Genomic DNA, 23,727 nt, shown 5'->3' on the forward strand with positions numbered 1-23,727 from the left:
GAGCATTCTGACAGGCTGCATCACTGTCTGTTATGGAGGGGCTACTGCACAGGACCGAAAGAAGCTGCAGAAGGTTGTAAATTTAGTCGGCTCCATCTTGGGTACTAGCCTACAAAGTAATCAGGACATCTTTAGGGAACGGTGTCTCAGAAAGGCAGTGTCCATTATTAAGGACCTCCAGCACCCAGGGAGCATGCCCTTTTCTCACTGTTACCATCAGGTAGGAGGTACAGAAGCCTGAAGGCACACACTCAGCGATTCAGGAACAGCTTCTTCCCTCTGCTATCTGATTCCTAAATGGACATTGAACCCATGAACACTACACCTCACTTTTAAAATATATGTTATTTCTGGTTTTTACACAATTTTTAATCTATTCAATATACATATACAGTACTGTAATTTATTTATTATTATTATTTTGTGTTGGCACGTGGCCAAGTGGTTAAGGCGTCCGTCTGGCAATCTGAAGGTCGCTAGTTCGCGCCTTGGCTGAGGCAATGTGCTGTGTCCTTGAACAAGGCATTTAACCACACATTACTCTGCGACGACACTGGTGCCAAACTGTATGGGTCCTAGTGCCCTTCCCTTGGACAACATTGGTGCCATAGAGAGGGAAGACTTGCAGCATGGGCAACTGCTGGTTTTCCATATAACCTTGCCCAGGCCTGCGCCCTGGAAACCTTCCAAGGTGCAAATCCATGGTCTCATGAGACTAACGGATGCCTATTTTTATTTTTTTTCTTCTTCTTCTATATTATGCATTGCATTGAACTGCTGCTGCTAAGTTAACAAATTTCACAACACATGCTGGTGATAATAAACCTGATTCTGATCCCAAATATTCCATAACTTCATCCTTAACAATTGACTCCAACTTCTTCCCAACCACTGAGGTCAGGCTAACTGATCTATAATTTCCTTTCTGCTGCCTTCCCCTTTTATTAAAGAGTGGAGTGACATTAAATTCATGCCAAATAAATTCTATTAATAATACATGAAAATGGTTCCATAAATCTGGAGATCATATTTGTAAAGAATGACAAAATAATATGTATATTAGCTGGAAATTTACAAAATTGTACACATTTGGTAACTATAACATATGTACCACTTAATTTTATTTCCTCAACTGAATGGATTACACAAGAGGTTCCAGAAAAAAAAACGACAGAAGAATGCAAACATGATGGGAAAGGCTGGGAAGGAATGGCCAGTGGGAATTTCCCCAAAAACTGTATATTCACTTTGGTGTCTGCAGGAACAATTCTTCCCAGAACTCTCAAAGCTAAATACTCCCCCATGGAGTACAAAGTACACTTTACTTTTTCATTAAAAAAGGCACATATTACACTTGATACTGCAGTATAATAAAAATCAATAATGTATTTTATTTTTGCTGTTACTTTCTACTTTCCACTCCTGTGGAAGTGGAAGGGGGTAAAGGGGGGAAGTGGGGGGGCAAAGGGGGGAAGGGGAAAAGAGGAGGTGAAGGGGAGGGCGAGGGGAGAGAGGGAGAGGGATGAAGGGGGGAGAGAGAGAGAGTCTTTCAGAGTCAGAGGGGGAGAGAGAGAGGGGAGAGTCAAAGAGAGAGAGAGACACACACACACAGACAGACAGAAAGAGAGAGAGAGACAGACAGACAGAGGCAGAGAGAGAAAGAGACAGACAGAGAGAAAGAGAGAGTGTCAGAGAGAGAGTCAGAGAGACAGAGAGAGAGTCAGGGAGAGGGAGAGAGACACAGAGAGGGTCAGAGAGGGAGAGAGAGACAGAGAGGGAGGGGGGAGGACAACAGGCAGAGAGACAGTATGACAGGCAAAGAGACAGCGCGACAGGCAGAGAGAGAGGGTGACAGGCAGAGAGAGAGGGTGACAGGCAGAGAGAGACGGCGCGACAGGCAGAGAGAGACGGCGCGACAGGCAGAGAGACAGCGTGACAGGCAGAGAGAAAGAGAGAGAGAGATTGAAAACCTTCCCCTAACATACAATTTTATAGAAACTTGGGTGGAGTGGTTACTCTTCCGGTTTTTGATTACATCTTTTGTGGAGGTATGCAGTCTCTTTTGGTGCTTTTACAATGCATTGCTGGGTCTAAGACAATAGATCCATCTGCCTCCATGTTCCTTTAGGAGGCAATGAGAACAGGAACTCCTCGAAAAGCTCAATGGTCCTTGACGTCACTAAGACAAGGTAGTTAATACTTTTCACAACAGCCAAAAGAACCACCAGTTTGGTATCACCTATAGTTTTTAAATTCAGGAGTACTTTGAAGACCCAGCTAAGACAGAAAACTACAGCGCCTAGCCTTTTAATAAATTATTTGGAATCAAAACTGATTGTTCTGAATTCACAGACACAACTGTGAACAGGATGTATTGTTCAGCTCTTCAGAGCAGTGAGAAAGACATTAAAGTGCAAGGTTGAATAACTAGTGCAGTATTTGTGTTTAAGTGTGAGAGATGTTCAATAATATTTAAAATCACTGCATTCAACTGCTCTCAGTTTACCAACTTTGGAGAGTGACCCATTCAGCAGCAAGGTCTTGGATCACTGCTGGGTTTGTGCATTCAACTGGGGTGAAGATTTCATGCTAAACTAGCCTTAACATCTTGGATTAAGAAGGATGGATGAAATGTTAAAGTCATTAATGAAATGTCCTCACTGAAAGGATTTATAAACACTGAGTCAAGACAGAAACAATCTGATTTTTTTAATGCGTCTTGCACACTTTTGAATGACAAGACTGATTTGGGCTAAATACAGAGCGAATGGGAGTGAATATAATGGAATTATACCTCAGGAGGAGAGGCAGACAGAATGGTTGTGTGAGAAACTTATAAATTTATTCAAACAGTACAGTTCATTGTTACACAGGTGAGTTGTGAATATTAAATTCTACTGGAATGGAAGTTTTTCCCTAGGCAAATATGAGATAATCTCAGAGAGTGAATAGCATTTGCAACTTTTGTACATTCCAAGTAAAATATATTAAACAATTGATACCCAGCAACAACTACAAAATAGCAATCTTATCAATCAAGCTGACATCATAAAAGCCACAGCAAGGTTAAATTTCTGTTGCCTTGAAGTCATTCCAAGGTATTTGTTTAAAAAGAATAACACATTAAATTGGAGCAACGCGCAAAATACTCAGCAGTGCCACGAGAGAGTAGAGAGGAGGAACACATGGATAAAGGAATCATGGACAGCAATCCCTGCAGAAAGCTAAGAGCGGTGGGGGAGGGAGACAGATAAAGTGAGCTTGCTGGTAGGGTTCTGTGATTCCTTTCCCTGTTCGTCCCTCTGCACTAATCTAACTCCTTGTTTTTATCCCTGCACGAGGAAGAAGTGCTACTCCTGCCCATTCACCTTCATTCACAGTCCTTCCAGATCAACGCTTCACTTGCAAATCTACTGGGGTTGTTTAATGCATCCAGTGCTCCCGACGCTCTGTCCACAACAAGCAGATTTCCCGGAGCTCAACCATCTTAATTCCAATGCCCATTCGAATTCCGACATGTCGGTTCATTGGCCTCCTCCACTGCCACGGTAAGGACACTGTCAGGTTGGAGAAGCAACACCTCAGAGTGTCTGGGCAGCCTCCAACCTGATAGTATGATTATCGATTTCTCCAAGTGCCAGCAATTTTTCTCTCCCCCCTCCCCTATTGTTCAATTCCCCCCCACTGGCCCCCATTTTACCTCTCTCTCATTCTCACCTGCCTATCACCTCCCCCGGTGACTCCTCCTTCCCTTTTCCCCACAGTCCACTCTCTTATCCTATCAGATTTCTTCTTCTCCAGCCTTTACCTTTTCCACCTACGACCTCCGATCTTCTTACTTCAAACTCCCTCTCCCACCCCCTTCTAGTCTGTAATCCTTCCCCTCCCACCCAACCTTCTTATTCTAGCTACTTCCACTTTCTTTCCCAGTCCTGATGAAGGGTCTCGGCCTGAAAGATTGAATATTTACTCCTTTTCCATCGATGCTGCCTGACCTGCTGAGTTCCTCCTGCATGTTGTGTGCATTGCTCAGAATTTCCAGCATCTGCAGAATCCCTTCAGTTTACACATTAAATTGGTTTCATGATTTTGTCACTCATTGCCCTTTTTTTTCCTGAATATGTGATGAGGTATTTGAGATCTGTGCTTTACATACATCACAATTACACATTTACCCTTTGCGACTGAAGGGGGACTTTAGATTTTTTTTCCATAGTTTCATTCTGAGACCAGAGTGGGATGGGAGAGCAAAAATAAAACATTTGAAGTATGCTATTGATTGCATCTTCACCAATTAGTCATAGTCATACTTTATTGATCCCGAGGGAAATTGGGTTAAAAATCAATTAAAAATCATGTTAATTTTAGTACACTTAATAACCATTGTTTCATGATGGCCCAATTTCCTTGTAGTGCGAGAAAATGTGAACATTAGGTACATCAACACAAGAGACTGCAGATGCTGGAAATCCAGATCAACATACACAAAATACTAGAGGAACTCAGGTCAGAGAGCATAATTAAGATCAAGTTTAAAAGTGATAATCAGAAGATTAGAATCAGGATAATTTTACCATTAAATGGTGCACCACAGGAAGTTATTAGTCTTTTTTGCCCGTGTTAGCTTTTTTCTCCTAACCCTATAAATGTTTTAGCCCTTCATTACTTTTTTTTTAAACTGATTTTTACTTCTGCCCTACACTCTTCCAGATGACACCTAACTGCATCGTTCTATTCTTCCAGTAAATTAGCTAAGGGGTCTGTATCTGTTTAAACAGACTTCTCACATTGTCTTTTCCCCTTTAAAGGCTTGTATGTATATTATCATTAAGTCCATTTTGAAACTCACTTCAAAACTGTACAATTTAATTCATCCTACTTCTTGTCAGTCTTTCAATTAAAATTAATTACTTCATGTTCCCAAGTTATGTTTAATTTGCCATACCATCTGCCCATTTTGCCAGTCTGCCCACATTCCTAAAGTCGATCATTTATCCTCCTTGTTGCTTATCCAGTTCCCAAACTCGGATTATCTGCAAATCTAAGACATATCACAGTGGTCCCTGGGGAACCATTTAACTTCAATCCAAAAAACACCATTTATTGCTCTCTGCTTTGTTTCTTTGCCAATTCCGTATCCATGCTGCCACTGTCGTTTTAATCCCTAGGAGGTTAATTTGTCTAACAAAAGCCTTTTATAAATTCATATACACAATCTTCAATCTTCTCTGCAACTTCATTAAAGGACTGAAACAGGTTAGTCAAATGCAATTTTCCTTTAACAAAGCTATGGTGACTTTCATTAGCCATTATTTTACAACATTCATTTGTTCAGGATTATGATTTTGAAATATTTCCCTGCCACTGACATTAGGCTACCTAATTTTTAGCTATCAGATTTCTTTCTTTTCCTTTTTCTCAATATAGTTACAAAATATGCAATTCTTTCACCCTCTAGCACAATCTCCATATCTAAAGGAGATAACTCCAGTAATATCCATCAAACATCCAGCCTTCCATCAAAACTATTCAACCCAATCTAAAGGAATTTCCTGCTTTAAATTCAACCAGTTATCTAATTTTATCCCAATCAATGATGCCTCCTCCTCTATTGTTAATTGGCACCTTTCTCTTTACTAGCAAAACCAAATATAAAATACTGATTTGAGACCTTAGCCATGTCCTCTGCTTCCACAAAAAAGATTCCTTCTTCGACCTTTAATGGCCTCATCATTTCTTAATCCACAATTAGTTATTTTTATAAATTTTCTTTATGTTGGTTCTTTACAGATGTAAACCTTAAATTCCCAAACGTCTTGGTTATCTTATGAGCTCTAAATTTGAATACTCTAAACTTCTTTTTCACCAAAATGCTTTTGCTTTGTATCTCTCAAGCTCTTCCCTGAAGGCTTTTCATTGTTCCACTATGTCTTACTGACCAATTCTTGGTTCAAACTTATCTAAGCTGGATAATTATTCAACAAGTAATAATGAAACCGCTCCCTCGAAGCTGGGGATCAAAAAGAGCATCAATGTTCAATGCTCAAGCACTTCTGCAACCTATATTTTGGTATTGCATACTTCAGTTATTTTAAAGCACATTAATAAGTAAAAAAAAACAAAGACTTGTGCCACTCTAAATAAAAAATAAACTTGAATTGCAGGTTAGAAATAAGTTAAAATGCATTTAGTCATAAAATGTTTTTTCCAAGATTAAAAACTACTCACTATTTGGCTGATCTGCAAAAGTGACCTTTCGTCCATCCCAGCTCTTCTCAACTGGCTACAAAGTTAAAACGAAACATAAATACCAAGCACAAAATTTATCATCAGATCTAAAAACAGAATTAAGATAAGACCATAAGACAAAGGAGCAGAAGTACGCCATTCGGCCCATCGAGTCTGCTCCGCCATTTTATCATGAGCTGATCTATTCTCCTATTTAGTCCCACTCCCCCACCTTCTCACCATAACCTTTGATGCCCTGGCTACTCAGATACCTATCAATCTTTGCCTTAAATACACCCAATGACTTGGCCTCCACTGTTGCCCATGGCAACAAATTCCATAGAGTCACCACCCTCTGACTAAAAAAATTTCTTCGCATATGCATTAATAATGCATTATCTCATATTTCATTATCCACTTGTATTTGTTTCTTATCTCTTAGAATTCAATTTTAAAAAGAGAAATTAAAATTTATGTTTACCTTTTCCTGTGGATTTTGACTTGGGATGGACGCTTTGTACCCAAGCTGCAGTAACATGGCCTCTGCAGCATTCCTCTTTGCAACTTTCTTGTTTGGACCTGTTCCTGTTGCTATCTCAATGCCTACTTTGACCTAAAGGAATAACAGAGCAGTTATACATTTCTATTTAATTCTCATTACTGTATCTGCATTCACAAATGGTTACATTTTATTAACCATTACAAATAGATTTTCATTGAAATGCCTACATTTCTGAGTATGATCCAGACAAGTACATTTTTTAATCCAAAATAGTAATTTAACAACAAAATATTGAACTGCTTAATATTTCCTGTTTTAATTTCATATTTCCAGCATCTGTAGCATTAGATTTCAGAGAAAAAAATACAGAACTATTTACTGGTTATGGTGGAGTAATACAGTTCCTGAGCATATAAAAAAACATTTAAGGGCTTTTTAAAAAGGTGCCTTTTAGTGCCCTTGTACTTAATTTTAAATAACTTCCTGAAGTCTCATAAATGGACACAATTAGCAGAAACTCATCATGGTGATTAATTGCATCTTAGGAATTAATCTGCAGTTCCGCACAGGGGACAGGGTTGTGAGGAGGCGGCACAGGGCAGTCAGCTACGGACAAAAAAATCTGTAAAATTCAGTTTGTATTCAGTCTTTACACACAAATATTAGCAGCGGTCCCTGGCAGATGATCCTGCAGCTGACCCAGGGGTACTGTTGAAGGTGCAGTAGGCAGCAATGCTAAGCAGGAAACATCTTCCTGTAAATCTCACTGAAAATTTTGCACTGGGTGTTTCAGGAATTGTGTAAATGTTGTTGGGAGCTCACAGAAATTCCAGGCCACATCCTGGTATAGTAGTATTACCTTTCCAGAGAAAGGTAATTGGGAAATTCAAAATGAAAAGTCTACAGAGAAGCTCATATCAAATGTAGAGATGGATGAAACAATTCAAATAAAAAAGCAGTGTATAATCGGCAGACAGATAGAACGGATTTATATTGTGCCTTTTAGAATATACCAAGCTGCTTCAAGGCTAAAGATTGCTTTGGAAGTGTAGCCACCGCCTTTTTCCTTGTTATGCTTACAAACTCAGAGCAGTGCTACAATAAATGACCAATTGTTCTTACTTATATGTTTTAGGTGAGATAAAACTGGCAAGCAGGAAGCCAGAAGAACTTGTCTTTATCTGTAAATGGTTTTACAATTATTAATAAGAAACACAGTTCTGCCAATGACGCTGCTCCGATTCTATTCTGTTTAGTGGTGCTAAACTAGATTATGTGCTGGAGCATGAATGATTCAGAAGCAAAATTGCTACAAATATAACAAACTGAAACTTGTGAGGACAATACCACTGAGTTATTTGTGGTCATTGTAAATACAGCTGGAGCTTATATTGGGAATACTGAACAAGTTACTTGTAAGATCATTAAAAATAATGCATTCTGCACATCTGAGAGCTCAAAACAATGGCCAAGATAAACACAAACTAATGTGGAAAGTGGCTTTAATTAAATTTGTTGATGGAATGTCTATGGAAAGATAAGATATGGGTCTTTAAACGAGAGATCTAAATAAGTCTGAAATAGGCAACACATTTAAATTCAACAATACAGCTCAGGAAAACTTAACAACTGGAAAATCATTCACAAGCTCCAAAAACAGTTGGGAATCAGGTTAACCCAGACTGCAGCACTACTGCTTACATCTTCAGGTGCCTCTCTAGCTACTAGTACATTTGTCATCTCATTTACTGACTGAAGTTTTGTTCTCCCTCACAATTTTCACCTGGCATAAAATCCCCCCAAAAATGCAACAAGCAAGATTCGTCCAGAATGGGATGCTCTAAAAATTGTCATTTCTTAGTGAGCAAAGGAACAACTAGGTTTTACCAATCTGGTTTGCCTGACTCTCACTATGCATATGTACCCTGACTGCTTAGGCCATTGGGATCAAGGTCAGACTCATTCTCATCCAGGCAGCTGTAGCTTCTGTTTGACACATCTTTAAATACTCTGCTCATCACTGCATGAGAGATGTAATCCAAACACTATACTCAAGAGAAAAACACTTGTAATGACACAGAAGGCAATCTTTTGACCTACCTACTTTATGTTCAGTTCATAGAATAAGGCAAAGTCTAAAACTTTGACCAACTTCCACAGATGTGTGGTGGAGAGTGTACTGACTGGTTGCATCATAGCCTGGTATGGAAACACCAATCCCCTTGAACAGAAAAGCCTACTAAAAGTAGTGGATACAGGCCAGTCCATCACGGGGAAAGCCCTCCCCACCACTGAGCAGATTTACAAGGAGTGCTGTCGCAGGAAAGCAGCATCCATCGTCAAGGAACCCCACCATCCAGGCTATGCTCTCTTCTTGCTTGCCAGCAGGAAGGAGGAAAGTCCCTCACTTCCAGATTCAGCACCTGCAGATTTTCTCTTGTTTATGGTTGCATCTGAGCCCTTTTTGTTGATGGTCATCTTCAAAATGAAGCCCGATAACAGAAAAAATATTTTTGAAAATTCTATTTGTGCATCTTTAAGAGAGCTTTACATTACATGTAATTATTTTTGTCAATCTTTACTTTCAATGCTTGGCAGGAATTCCACACACAAAAAAAAAGAACAGCAGAAAATACCATCAGCATTTCAGTAACCTCATTAGAGTGCAATCTGTAACTACTGAAAAAAGACACCAGTTTTCCCAAGTGAAAAATGGCACAGTGTAGGTTATGAACAGGATGTCAATGTAATCAGTAAACTAGATTTCTCATTAGTAATTGCCAAGCAATGAGGGTAAGGACCATTCTTACTGATCTGTGATTTGTACACATTATGCAAAGGATTAAGGGAATTCAAAAATAACAGCATTTTTCACAATGTTACTTCATTGTCAGATGATGTAATCACCTCTTTCCCCACACCACATTCTAATATCCTGAGGACTATCAGATCATTGAAGCCCTCCGTTGGTCAGGTTTAATCATGGAATGCAAACCAGGGCAGTATGATATGGAGAATAAGCTGTTGCCCTTGCAGTAGGCTCCCCCTCTCCAAACAGCTGATGAATCCACAGGAATGGCAGACAGCAATATAGTTTGGCACCAGCAGCTTGCTGGAGTTGCCAGTCAGCATTCAATTCAGCCTAGGACTGCTTTGGGTACTCCGGCTCCAGATTTTTCGTCTGGGTTTAGTCCTGAAGCTTTCCTCAAGAGTGGGTATAACCACAAGGCAGTGGAGGTTTGAGGTCAGTTTTCCTGAGCTGCCAACCACACCGGTGACCCTATCTGCCCAAAGCGACTGGTTTTAAGTTGCCAGTGATCTGCCTTTGCCCTTTCTCCTGTCAGTAGAAACAGTTTCACTAGGCTTGGTTGTTAAAGGCTATTTGAGACGCACAACACTGAGTGCGTTTAACAGGGCCTGGGAGCTTATTCTCACTACTCCACCAGCTCCAGCTGTAAAAACCATAAGGAACCATTTTTTAAAAAAAGCACTTGTTGTGTATCTCCACCATTTTGGTTAATTTGTCTGATTTAACAATGGCATTCAACATCGCCATTTTAAAAAATATTTTCCTATAAGTAACAATTGGATTTTTTATATTTAAGTAGTAACATAGGATACTTCAAATTTAATTCACAATATAATTAACCAAGACAGTAGGGAAAAAGATATATACAGTGGAGGAGAATAAAGTCTAGCATTTCAAGACCAATTTTGACAAAATATTAACTGATACTTCTGGTAAAACATCACTGCATTGGAATCAATGATACAGGTTAACATATGCACTGCACACTTGTGAACAGAAGTGACCATATGAACTTATTCTGCCATGAACCAGAGAGTGGATGGTGGGGATGGAAGAGTGAATCAGGAAATTGCAAAGGTAATATTCCCTTTGAAATACTGTAAGGGGACGGGAATGGTAAAAATTCTCTGGCGATAAAACCTTATTAAAGTGGTGAAATGGAAACAAGAACCACTTAGCAAGAACAATTGCGAATATTTGTCATAGAAAACTACAGCAAGAAGCAGGCCCTTTGGCCCATCTAGTCCATGCTGAACCATCTAAACTGCCTAGTCCCATTGACCTGCAAACGGACCGTAGCTCTCCAAATCCCTCCCATCCATATACCCATCCAAACTTCTCTTAAATTTTGAAATCAAAATTGCATTCACCACTTGCGCTGGCAGCTTGCACCACACTCACAACCCTCTGAGTGAAGAAGTTTCCCCTCGTAGTCCCCTTAAATATTTCACCTTTCGCCTTTAACCCATGACCTTTAGTTGCATTGGAAACAGCCTGTTTGCATTTACCCCATCTATACCTTTCATAATCTTACATACCTGAGTCAAATCTCCCCTTAATCTTCTACATTCTAGAAAATAAAGTTCTAAAGTTCTAACCTATTCAATCTTTCTTCATAACTCAGGTGCTCCAGTCCCAGCAACACCCTTGTAAACTTACTCTGTATTTTCAATCTTATTTGCATTTTTCCTGTAGGTTGGTGACTAAAACTGCACACAATACTGCAAATTAGGCCTACCAATGTCTTATACAACTTCAACATAACATCCCAACTCCTGTACTCAACAGTTTGATTGGTGAAGGCCAATAAGCCAAAAACTTTCTTAATGACCATATTTACCTGTGACACCACTTTCAATGAATTATGGACATACATTCCCAGATCCCTTTGTTCTATAACACTCCTCAATGCTCTACCACACACTGTGTAAGACCTACCCTGGGTGAGCCCCCAAAGTAAAACACTTCACACGTCTGTATTAAATTCCATTAGCCATTTTTCCAGCTGGCACAGATCGCATTGCAAGCTTTGATAGTCTTCCTTGCTGTCCACTGCATCCACAAATTTACTGATCCAATTAGCCACATTATCATCCGGATTGTTGATACAGATGACAAACAACAACAGACCCAGTTCCAATTCCTACAGCACTCCACTAGTCGCAGGCCTCCAGTCAGACAGGCAACCATCTCCTACCGCTCTCTGGCTTCTCCCTCAAAGCCAATGTCCAGTCCAATTTACTACCTCATGCGATTGAACCTTCCTGACCAATTTCCTACATGGGACCTTGTCAAATGCCTTGCTAAAGTTCATTTTGACAACATTCATTGTTTTGTCTTGATCAACTTTCCTGGTAACCTCCTCAAAAAACTCTGTAAGATTGGTTAGACGCAGCATCCCACACACAAAGCCCTGGTAACTCTACCTAATCAGTCCTTCTCAATCCAAATACTCATAATCCAATCTCTTAGAGTACCTTCTAATGACTTTCCCACTACTGATACCAGCTCTTTACTTCATCCATCCCCCTCCAGGTTTCACCTATCACCCAGTGTTTCTCTCTCCACTCCCCCACCTTTTAAACCTACTCAGCAATTTTTCACTAGCACTGCCGAAGGATTTCGGCCGGAAATGTCGACTGTACTTTTTTGTCCCCCATAAATGCTCCCCGGCCTGCTGAGTTCCTCCAGCATTTTGTGTGTTGCAGTTGAAATGCTGACTCACCTGGAAGGACTGTTTGTGGCCCTTAATGGTGGTGATTGGGCAGGTGCAGCACCTCCTCCACTTGCAGGGACCACCATTTTGGGCCCCAAACAGTCCATCCAGGTGAGGCACATACTTAATCTGTTAATATCTCCCTGTAATGTAATGTCTTTATCCATAAAACCTACAAAGCAGCATAATTGCATCTGTTTTTATAGTCACCAGGATTCCTGGCTGGCTTTTACATTTATGCCCTATTGCTACTTATTTATTTCTTTGAAAAAAAGAACAGAAGGGTTCTCATCTCTCAAGGTTACCAATACCCTCAAGATCATCCGTTATCCTACCTGTGAACAGACCTGTCTAATCTAATCAACAGTTTACCGCATTGCACTGTAATCAACCCTCTTAAATCTAGAAACCCAGTAGCTGCTTTTATGTTCTTCCTTTCAAGCACTACAACAGCTTCAAATGCATTATGGTCACTATCAAATAAATATTGTGTCACTTGCTAGGTTTTTGAATAAATCTGTCCCATTGCTTATGAAAAAAAATTGACACAGGAAGCTATCTCAAACAAACTCAAGAAGTTCTGTCATTGTGAATGTATCTGCTTATCCAAAATTGGATGGCAGTTGAAATTCCCATTAAACCACCTTATCTATTACCTAGTCTGTGCATTTATCTTTGTCATTTTGATACCACAGACTCTTAAATTATTCTCTGTTCTTACTGATTTTATATATAAAATCTCCAGTGTCTCTTGCCTCTGGCTATTGCTTCCCTCATTGCCGAAGTGATTTCAGCATTAATTACAAAGTAGTCACTTATCACCAACTTTTTTTCCTTTCTGCAAACTTTAAATATATTTAATGCTTACTGTTTACTGTCCTGCAGCCTTAGTACAGCAATGGTTTCCATGCCAAACCCTTCCAGTTGAATGCACCGGGCATTTCATTCCATTGGTTCTTTATACTCTGTGCTTGTATAAATAAGTGCTCATTTGGACTAAACATTCTAACATGACTTGCGCTAATGTTTTACTTAAAATTCTTATCTCCCACTCTAGATTGAACTATATTAACACATATTGTGTTCTCTTTAACTGTAGTGACACACTCTTGCTGTAAAATAACTATTTATAGTTCTTTTCCAAAGTCCTCATCATCATAACCCAGAAACTGGTGGGGAAACAGGCCAGTAGGCTTCTTCTCCCAACCGCATTGCATGCAAAGTGTCACCGGTTAATCTGTTCTGTACCTGACACTATTTAATTTATGCACTTTACCTTGCTTATTTATGCATAAATCTTCTGTAGGTTTTATCCTTCTTCTCCTAAGTTATTGTGTGTAATACATGTGTTATGTGTACTACTGTGCTTTACACCCTAGTTCAGAGAAACATTGTCTCAGTTGACGATATACGTGTATATAGGTAAATGAAAATAAACTTGAATTGACTAATGAATTTAGCATTCCTAGTTCATATTAGATAGCATCAATTCCAGTGGTACATCTTTTCTCCCTGTCTAAATTTCAGCAAGGTAACCTCTTATTCCTCCAAATTCTAAACTATAAGACGTTTCTGTACAAGCTCTCTGCAGAGGACAAGTTGTTCATTCTAAGAACCAATCTGGTTCCTTGCACTTTCTCAAATGTAACTATATTGTTCCTTTGATAAAGACAACATCCAGACATGTACACAATGTGGGACTCACGTCCAGTACTGTATCCTGTGAATCAGCAACTTCCACAAGTATTACAGTGGAACATTCCACCAGCAGTTTGTGTATTGTTCCATGCACGTCACAGTGTGAGTGCTGTGCTACATGTATTCTGTTAGCTCTATTCTGTGCTACATGTATTCTGTTAGCTCTATTCTGTGCTACATGTATTCTGTTAGCTCTATTCTGTGCTACATGTATTCTGTTAGCTCTATTCTGTGCTACATGTATTCTGTTAGCTCTATTCTGTGCTACATGTATTCTGTTAGCTCTATTCTGTGCTACATGTATTCTGTTAGCTCTATTCTGTGCTACATGTATTCTGTTAGCTCTATTCTGTGCTACATGTATGTATTCTGTGCTACATGTATTCTGTTAGCTCTATTCTGTGCTACATGTATTCTGTTAGCTCTATTCTGTGCTACATGTATTCTGTTAGCTCTATTCTGTGCTACATGTATTCTGTTAGCTCTATTCTGTGCTACATGTATTCTGTTAGCTCTATTCTGTGCTACATGTATACATGTTAGCTGTATTCTGTGCTGTGAAATACATGTGTGTGAACTGCATTAAGCACCATATAGACTTCATAATGAAATGCAGGGTATTATGTGGTAAAGGGTAAAGTTGTAGGAACATGTTAAACATGTGAATACTGTGAATTTACTGTGTTGGCACCCTCTCACATGGTTATGTCCAACAGTGTAATGATTAACAGTCTGAAAATGACACAGAAATTGGTGGAGTTCCAGCTGAAGAAGGATATGGTGGGACATAGACCAGCTGGGAAGATGGGCACTGCGGTAGCAGATGGAACTTAATCCAAACGAGTGTAAGGTAATGCAGTTGGGAGAGTCAAGTTCTGGTAGGACATGTGAAGTATACGGCAGGGGGCTGAGCAGTGTTGATGTACATAACTTGCCGAAAGTGGTGACACTGGTGCAGAGGGTAGTGCAGGCAGCTTTTGGTGAGCTTGACTCCATCGACTAGGGCATTGAGTACAAGAGTTGGGGCATCATGTTTTAGTTGTACAAAACATTGACCAGACTGTGTGGTTCTGGTTACCACCCTGCTGCTAGGATGCGGTAGCAACAGAGAGAGTGCAGAAGAGACTCACCACCATGCTGCCCGGAATGAAGGGCTGCACTTATAAGGAGAGGTTGGAGAGGCTGGATTTATCCTCACTGGATAAAGCCTTTTCTTCTAAGGGAGAGGATTTCTGGACTATTGATCTGTTTTCAAACAGACTGTTTTGTTTTTACTTTAATGTGAGGTTAAGGAAGGAGAAGCAGCAACTGTTTGAAACATGTAACGGGTTTGATTGTTTACTGTGAGGCCAGCGGTGAATAAAAAGGCAGCATGATCCAGTGGAGCGATATCTCCCTAGGGTGTGGTCTCTGCCATATACAATGGCGGGGATCTCACGGGCAAGCTGTCCACTCTACATTTCTGGCTGACACGTGCTTCAGATTATCATTTGCATTCGTGCTAGGTCCCACCATCATTGAGGGTGAGACTGATCACAGAACATTTCAGTTTTTGTCTCCCACTATCCACAGCTGGCTTGGGTTACAGAATGCAAATCTGAACCAGGATTGCCGAGCGCAGACATACTGAATTGCACCGTGACCAGTTTGCTTTGTACATTGAACCTCTGGGCTGGTCTGCAGGCTGTGGTAACACAGTGGGATGGTCAGGGCAATGAAGATACAGAATGGTATTTGGCCATTGGGCAGGTGGAGCTGCCACTGATGGAAAGGTTAAGATTCTGAAGGAGATGAATTGCAAAGATATTTTCCTTTGCAGACGAATCTGGAACTAGGGGCATGGAGGTGGGGTGGGGGGAGGGGGTACCATGAATAATGCAGTACAAATACAGACCTTCAAGCTACCACATCCACCTGCAGGGCTGATGGCACTGGAAATGCATGCCCTAATTTCAAGTCCCTGAATTGATCCACTCAGCGTTTTAATGTTTGGTTGCAGTGTACTTTGGAACAGTTGGCCATTACCATATCACCACCAGACTGAAAATCTCACTGCTTTACCAGTCCTGGTGAAGGGTCTCAATCCAAATCATCGACAGTCTGTTTCCCTCCACAGACATCACTGGTCTACTGAGTTCCTCCAGCACTTGGTGCAGCACTCTAGCTTATGTTTTTGCTGCAGTTCCCAGCACCTGCAGTCTTGTCTCAAACTTGCTGCTTGATGTGTTTAAAAGTATTTGTTGAAAGCAGCATCACAGGTAGGCGGGGTGGTGAAAAAGACATGTAACATGCTGGCCTTCATAAGTCAGGGCATTGAGTACAGGTATTGGGACATTGTGTTGCAGTTGTTTAAGTCATTGGTGAGGTTGTACCTGTGTATAGTTTCGGTCACCCTGTTATGGGAAAAGCCCGGTTAATGTGGAGAGGGTGCAAAAAAAAATTTACAAAAGAAAGATGATTAACAGTCTTTTCCCCAGGATTGGGGAGATTCAAAATTTCCCCGACAATTTCACTCTCAAATTCTAAATTGTACATTCTGTTATGATTTGCTTCTTTATGACACCAATATTGGGGGAGGGGACACAACAGACAGTGAAGAAGGCTATCAAATTTTGCAGCTCCATCTGGAAAAATGGGACTGAAAATGGCAGATGGAAGTAAATACAATCAGCTGTGAGATGTTACACTTTGATAGACAGACAGATAGATGGATAGATAGATAGATAGATACTTTATCGATCCCAAAGGAAATTACAGTGTCACAGTAGCATTACAAGTGTACAGATATACAAATATTAGAAGAGAAGTAAGAAAGAATAAAAAATAAGTTACCTCAAACAGTCTAACAGGAGGGGGCATCACTTCCCTGGCTATAGGTTGACAGAGGCAGAGGGCAAGAATGACCTCATATAGCACTCTTTGGAGCAGTGCAGTTGTCTTAGTCTTTTACTAAAAGTGTTCCTCTGTTCAGCCAAAGTGGCATGCAGAGGGTGAGAAACATTGTCCAGAATTGTGAGGATTTTGCATTGGGTCCTTTGTTCTACCACAGCCTCCAGTGCGTCCAGTTTGACTCCTATAACAGAGCCAGCCTTTCTAATTAGTTTATTGAGCCCGTTGGCATCACCTATGTTAATGCCATTGCCTCAGCACGCCACCTCACAGAAGATTGTATTGGCAACAACAGACAGGTAGAACATGCTAAGGAGAGGCCTGCATACTCCAAATGACCTAAGTTCCCTCAGGAAGTAGAAGCGATTCTGGCCCTTCTTGTACATAACCTCTGTGTTGGTGCTCCTCTGAAGCCTGTCATCCAGGAGCTCCCCCAGGTACTTGTAGGTCCTCACCACATCCACGTCCTCACCACATCCACATCCTCACCGTCAATAGTAACAGGGAGCAGAGCAGGCTTAGCCTCCCTAAAGTCCATCACCATCTCCTTTGTCTTACTGATGTTGAACTGCAGATGATTCATGACAAACCAGGGTAGGACTAACACAGTGAACGTTAGGGCATCAAGGATTGCGGGAAAACTGAGGAATCTGGGAATACAGATCCACAATTCCTTGAAAGTGGCTCACAGGCAGATAGGGTCATAAAGAGAGTTTTTGGCACATTGGCCCTCATAAATCAAGTATTGAGTACAGGAGTTCGGATGTTGTGTTAAAGTTGTATAAAATGTTGGTGAGGTCGAATTTGGAGTAGCATCTGCAGTTTTGGTCACCTACCTATCTGAGTTATATGAAAAGGTTGAATAGGTTAGGAATGTAAACATGAGGAAATCTGCAGATGCTGGAAATTCAAGCAACACACACACAAAATGCTGGTGGAACGCAGCAGGCCAGGCAGCGTCAATAGGAAGAAGTTCAGTCAACGTTTCGGGCCGAGCCTCTTCGTCAGGACTAACTGAAAGAAGAGATACTAAGAGATTTGAAAGTGGGAGGGGGAGGGGGAGATCCGAAAAGATAGGAGAAGACAGGAGGGGAAGGGATGGAAGGATGGAGGTAAGTTGATTGGCAAAAGGGATACAAGGCTGGAGAAGGGAGAGGATCATGGGACAGGAAGGCTAGGCAGAAAGACAGGGGGAGGGGAGCCCAGAGGATGGAAAGGAGGCAAGGAGTTATAGTGAGAGGGACAGAGGGAGAAAAAAGAGAGAGAAAAAAAGGGGGGGGGGGGAAATAAAAAATAATAAATAAATAATGGATGGGGTACAAGGGGGAGGTGGGGCATTAACAGAAATTAGAGAAGTCAATGTTCATGTCATCAGGTTGGAGACTGCCCAGATGAAATATAAGGTGCTACACATGCCCTTACACTTCCTCCCTTACCACCATTCAGGGCCTCAGACAGTCCTTCCAGGTGAGGTGACACTTCACCTGTGAGTCAACTGGGGTGATATACTGCGTCCGGTGCTCCCGATGTGGCCTTCTATATATTGGCGAGACCCGACGCAGACTGGGAGATCATTTTGCTGACCACCTACACTCTGTCCACCAGAGAAAGCAGGATCTCCCAGTGGCGACACATTTTAATTCCACGTCCCATTCCCATTCTGATATGTCTATCCACGGCCTCCTCTACTGTCAAGATGAAGCCACACTCAGGTTGGAGGAACAACACCTTATATTCCATCTGGGTAGCCTCCAACCTGATGGCATAAATATTGACTTCTCTAACTTCTGTTAATGCCCCACTTCCCCTTCATACCCCATCCATTATTTATTTATTTTATTTTTTTTAATTATTAATTTTTTCCCTCTCTCTCCTTTTTCTCCCTCTGTCCCTCTCACTATACCCCTTGCCCATCCTCTGGGTTTTCCCCTCCCCCTTTCTTTCTCCCTAGGCCTCCCGTCCCATGATCCTCTCATATCCCTTTTACCGATCAATTTTCCAGCTTTTTGCTCCATCCCTCCCTCTCCTGTCTTCTCCTATAATTTCTGATCTCCCCCTCTCCCTCCCACTTTCAAATCTCTTACTATCTCTTCTTTCAGTTAGTCCTGACGAAGGGTCTTGGCCCGAAACGTCGACTGTACCTCTTCCTATAGATGCTGCCTGGCCTGCTGCGTTCACCAGCATTTTCTGTGTGTTGTTTGATTAGGTTTGGACTTTATTCCCTGAAGTGTAGGAGAATGAGGGGAGATTTGATAGAGGTATACAAAATTATGAGTGGTATAGATAGGGTAAATCAAGCAGCCTTTTTCCACTGCAACATACATCAAAGTTGCTGGTGAACGCAGCAGGCCAGGCAGCATCTATAGGAAGAAGCGCAGTCGACGTTTCAGGTCGAGACCCTTCGTCAGGACTAACTCCGTCCTGAAACGTCGACTGCGCTTCTTCCTATAGATGCTGCCTGGCCTGCTGCGTTCACCAGCAACTTTGATGTATGTTGCTTGAATTTCCAGCATCTGCAGAATTCCTGTTTTTTTCCACTGCAGTTGGATGAGACAAACTAGAAGTTGTGGATTACGAGGTGAAAAGTGAAATATTTAAGGGGAACTTCAATCAGAGGGTGGTGAGTACATGGAATGAGCTGCCAGCGGAAGTGGCGGATGCGGGTTAGATTTCAATGTTTAAATGAAGTTTGGATAAGCACATGGATGGGAGGGATACAGCTGTAGGTTAATGGTACAAGGCAGAGTAATAGTTTGCACAGACTAAATGGGCCAAAGGGCCTGTTTCTGTGTTGTGCTCTAAAATTCTATGTTTATGACTATTTTCTGTGAATTCTCTTTGGGTGCTGAAGACTAAAGTTCAGTGAGTTAGAATGATAAAGTATGTGCAAATTAAGTCAGTTACCATTTTAATGTCATTCTTCATAGTTCTACGTGCAAAAGGTATAGAGGTACTCCTTAATGTGGTCTGAACTTCCAGGAAACATGAGAATTAAGATGCTGCCTCTGTAAAGTTTGTTTTAGACAATTCTAAAGATAAATTATGCTTAATAATTCTGTAAGACAACTAGGCAATGTACCTGCATAACAAACTCTCTGCGACGAGGAAGACCTTTTTCCGATAGAAGAAGATATTCAGGTTCTTTCTCTTTCTTTGCCTGCTGTATCTGGGCCAATCGACTGATGGGATTCATACCTTGGCCATATTCTGGACTCGTCTGTAACAGAAATAATTCATGAAATAGAAAGCACACAATGGAGTGTATTTGCACTGGTGGAAAGAGAAGACTAAGATAATTTAGCAGTGACAGACAGATCTCATGCCTCACTTAATGACAGCAACACCACTTAAATGTGAGGCTAATAATTTTACTTACAACCTTTGATGGCTAATTCTTGCAATGGCATTTTCTTTAATTTTAAACATTTCTGATTTTCAGAGGCACTGAAAGCTTATTTTGATCTGAAAAATGCAAAACAAAACATAAGAATATTAATCTATTTCAAAAGAGAAAAACTGCTGGAGGAACACAGCAGGTCAGGCAATGTCTGTGGAGGCCAGAGGGATGGTCGTTATTTCATGTTGAGGTTCTGCATCAGAACTGAGAACGTAGAGGGAAGATAGCCAATATAAAGAGATGAGGGGGAAGGGTGAGATAGGCTGGTAGGTGATTGGTGGAATTAGGTGAGGAGGGGTTGACAGGTAGATGGATCCAGCTGGGAGAGGGAAGGGTGGAGACATTACCAGAGACGGGGAGGTGATTGTTAAGAGTCAAAGGGGTGCAGATTATGGAATCTGAAAAGAAAGGGATGGCATCTGTAGTCCACTGCGTCTCCAGTGCTGCAAATTAATGAACATTGTTTAGATATCTTCATTTCACATTATAAACCAAAACAAAAATCATTTTAACAAAGGTTAGCAACCCCATACAAATGAATGGATATTACCACTAGAGCACCCTCCTTGGCTGGTGTAAAACTGAAGGGCAGAATGAAAATGAAATTCAGCCCTTCAGCTCAGCTTATTGTGGAATCACCACTGGATTCAATCAGCAAGTCCTGTGGACACCTAATTTGCAGTGTGCTTCCAAATTCCACGTTACAGTCAAAAACTTCAGAGGGCTGCTAAACAACAGTGCATCAGACCCCAATAACTCAGAATCCTATAGGTTAAGGAGACTTGATCTCAGGCTGAAATGCCATTTTCTCTGGTATTCAATGGTTAGCACTTTCAGTTTGCACTCTTAGGCATAAAAACATTATTGTTAAACCAAAGCTCTTGAGAATCATTGAGGGTCGCAAGTTAATTTTTCATTAAAGCAATTAAAAGGATCAGTAATTTGTCATATTTTGAGTGCCACATAGAAGACTTATCCATGAGATAAGGATGCATAGAGTTGGGGGTGATGTATTAGCATGGATAGAGGATTGGTTAATAGAAAGCAGGGAGTTGGGATATATGGGTGTTACTCTCGTTAGCAATCAGTGGTGAGTGATGTGCCGCAGGAGTTGGTGCTGGGCCCGTCACAATATACATTAACAATCTGGAAGAGGGGACTGAGTGTAGTGTATCCAAGTTTGCTGATGATAGTAAATTGAGTGGAAAAGCAAATTCTGCAGAAGATACAGAGAGTCTGCAGAGAGATATAGATAGGTTAAATGAGTGGGCAAGGGTCTGGCAGATGGAGTACAATGTTGGTAAATGTGAGGTCATCCACTTAGGAAGGGAAAATGAAAGAGCAGTTTATCATTTAAATGGTAAAAAATCGCAGCATGCTGCTGTGCAGAGAGACTTGGGAGTGCTTGTGCATGAACCACAAAAGGTTGGTTTGCAGGTGCAGCCGGCTATCAAGAAGGCAAATGGAATGTTGCCCTTCATTGCTAGAGAGATTGAATTTAACAGCAGGGAGGCTTTGCTGAAACTGTATGGGGTACTGGTGGGCCTCATCTGGAGTCCTGCAAGCAGTTCTGGTCTCCTTACTTAAGGAAGGATATATTGGCTTTGGAGGCAGTGCAGAGGAGGCTCACTAGGTTGATTTCAGAGATGAGAGGGTTAGACTATGAGGAGGGATTGAGTTGCCTGGGACTGTACTCATGGAATTCAGAAGAATGAGAGGAGATCTTACAGAAACATATAAAATTATGAAAGGGATAGGAAAGATAGAGGCAGGGAAGTTTTTTCCCCACTGGTAGGTGAGACTAGAGCTAGCAGACATAGCCTCAAGATTCAGGAGAGTAGGTTTAGGACAGAGAAGAGGAGGAACTGCTTTTCCCAGAGAGTGGTGAATCTGTGGAATTCTCTGCCTAATGAAGCAGTGGAGGCTCCCTTAGTAAATATATTTAAGACAAGGTTGGATAGATTTTTGCACAGTAGGGGAATTAAAAGTTGTGGGGAAAAGGCAGGCAGGTGGAGATGAGTCCATGGCCAGATCAGTGGAATGGCGGAACAGATTCGATGAGCCAGATGGCCTATTCGTGCTCCTATTTCTTATGTTCTTATGTCAGTTAGAGAACTAGAATACAAATAAAGGTGCATAAAAGCTTTGATATGAGCATAGTTGTGGAGACAGAGAGAACATGTAAGAGAGCATGAGAAAAGAGAACTGGCTAATATGTTTTAAAAATTCACCTAACTTCCTTATCGCCAACTCAACCAACGAGTTAACCTTTAAGGAATCCTGCATAAGGACTCCCAAGTCCCTCTGCACCTCTGATTTTTGAATTTTCTGCCTGTATAGAAAACAGTCCTTTATTCCTTCTGCCAAAGAGCAGGACCATGCACTTCCCTACATTATATTCAATCAGCCACTTCTTTGCATATTCCCCCAATCTATCCAAGTCCTTCTGCAGACAGCTTGATTCCTCAACATTGGCTGCCCCTCCACCTATATTTGTATTGTCTGCAAACTTGGTCACGAAGTCATCAATTCCTTCATCCAAACCATTGACATACAATGTGAAAAGACGCGGCCCCAACACTGACCCCTGTGGTACATCACCACTCACCAGCAGCCAAATGGAAAAGGCCATGCTTATTCCCACCCTCTGCCTTCTGCCAGTCATCCAATCTTCTATCCATGCCAATACATTTCCTGTAATACCATGGGCTCTTATTTTGATAGGCAGCCTCATGAGTGGCACCTTGTTGTAGGTCCTCTAAAAATCCAAATAAACAACATCCACTGACTCTTCTTTCTCTACCTTGCTTATTATTTCCTCAAAGAATTCCAAAAGACTTGTTAGCCAAGATTTCTGCTTCAGAAAAACATGCTCACTTTGGCCTATTTTATCGTGTGCCTCCAAGTACCCTGAAGCATAATTCTTAATAATGGCCTCCACATCTTCTAAACTCTTAAGTCAGGTTAACTGGTCTACGATTTCCTTTCTTCTGCCTCTCTCCCTTCTTTAAGAGTTTTCTAGTACTCAGGAGTCATTCTAGAATCTAGTTATTCTTGAAAGATAATTACTACTGCCTCCACAATCTCTTCAGTTACCTCTTTCAGAATCCTGAGGTGTAGACCATCTGGTCCAGGTGACCTATCTACCTTTAGACCTTTCAACTTTCCGAGCACCTTCTCCTCAGTATTTGCAACGACACTCACTTATTCTGTGTACTGCATACACCTTCAGACCTGTAATCATCACAAATTAGAGAAAATCTGCTGATGCTGGAAATCAAAGCAACACACACAAAATGCTGGAGGAACTCAGCAGGCCAGGCAGCATCTGTGGAAAGTAGTAAATAGCCGACATTTCGGGCCGAGTCCCTTCATCAGTACTGGCACAAAGAGATGAGAAGTCAGTAAGAATGTGGAGGTAGGAGAGGAAGAAGTACAAGGTAGCAGGTGACGGATGAAAACCAGGAGAGGGGGGCAGGGTGAAGCAA

General features: G+C 41.2%; 1 protein-coding gene across 4 annotated transcripts in view; it reads right to left on the reverse strand.

Moving 5' to 3' along the window:
* The window catches only part of stau2 (staufen double-stranded RNA binding protein 2), a 364,833-nt gene that overhangs the window by 150,708 nt on the left and 190,398 nt on the right, over nt 1-23,727 (reverse strand). For all 4 annotated transcript variants that reach the window (XM_063065127.1, XM_063065135.1, XM_063065117.1 and 1 more), the window contains 3 exons: nt 19,922-20,059; nt 6,710-6,841; nt 6,229-6,283 (listed from right to left, as the gene is read on the reverse strand). In XM_063065127.1, the coding sequence (XP_062921197.1) occupies nt 6,229-6,283; nt 6,710-6,841; nt 19,922-20,059 (325 nt within the window). The remainder of the gene's footprint in view (nt 1-6,228; nt 6,284-6,709; nt 6,842-19,921; nt 20,060-23,727) is intronic.

The sequence above is a fragment of the Mobula hypostoma genome, chromosome 1, assembly GCF_963921235.1.
Source record: "Mobula hypostoma chromosome 1, sMobHyp1.1, whole genome shotgun sequence".
Lineage (NCBI taxonomy): Eukaryota > Metazoa > Chordata > Chondrichthyes > Myliobatiformes > Myliobatidae > Mobula > Mobula hypostoma.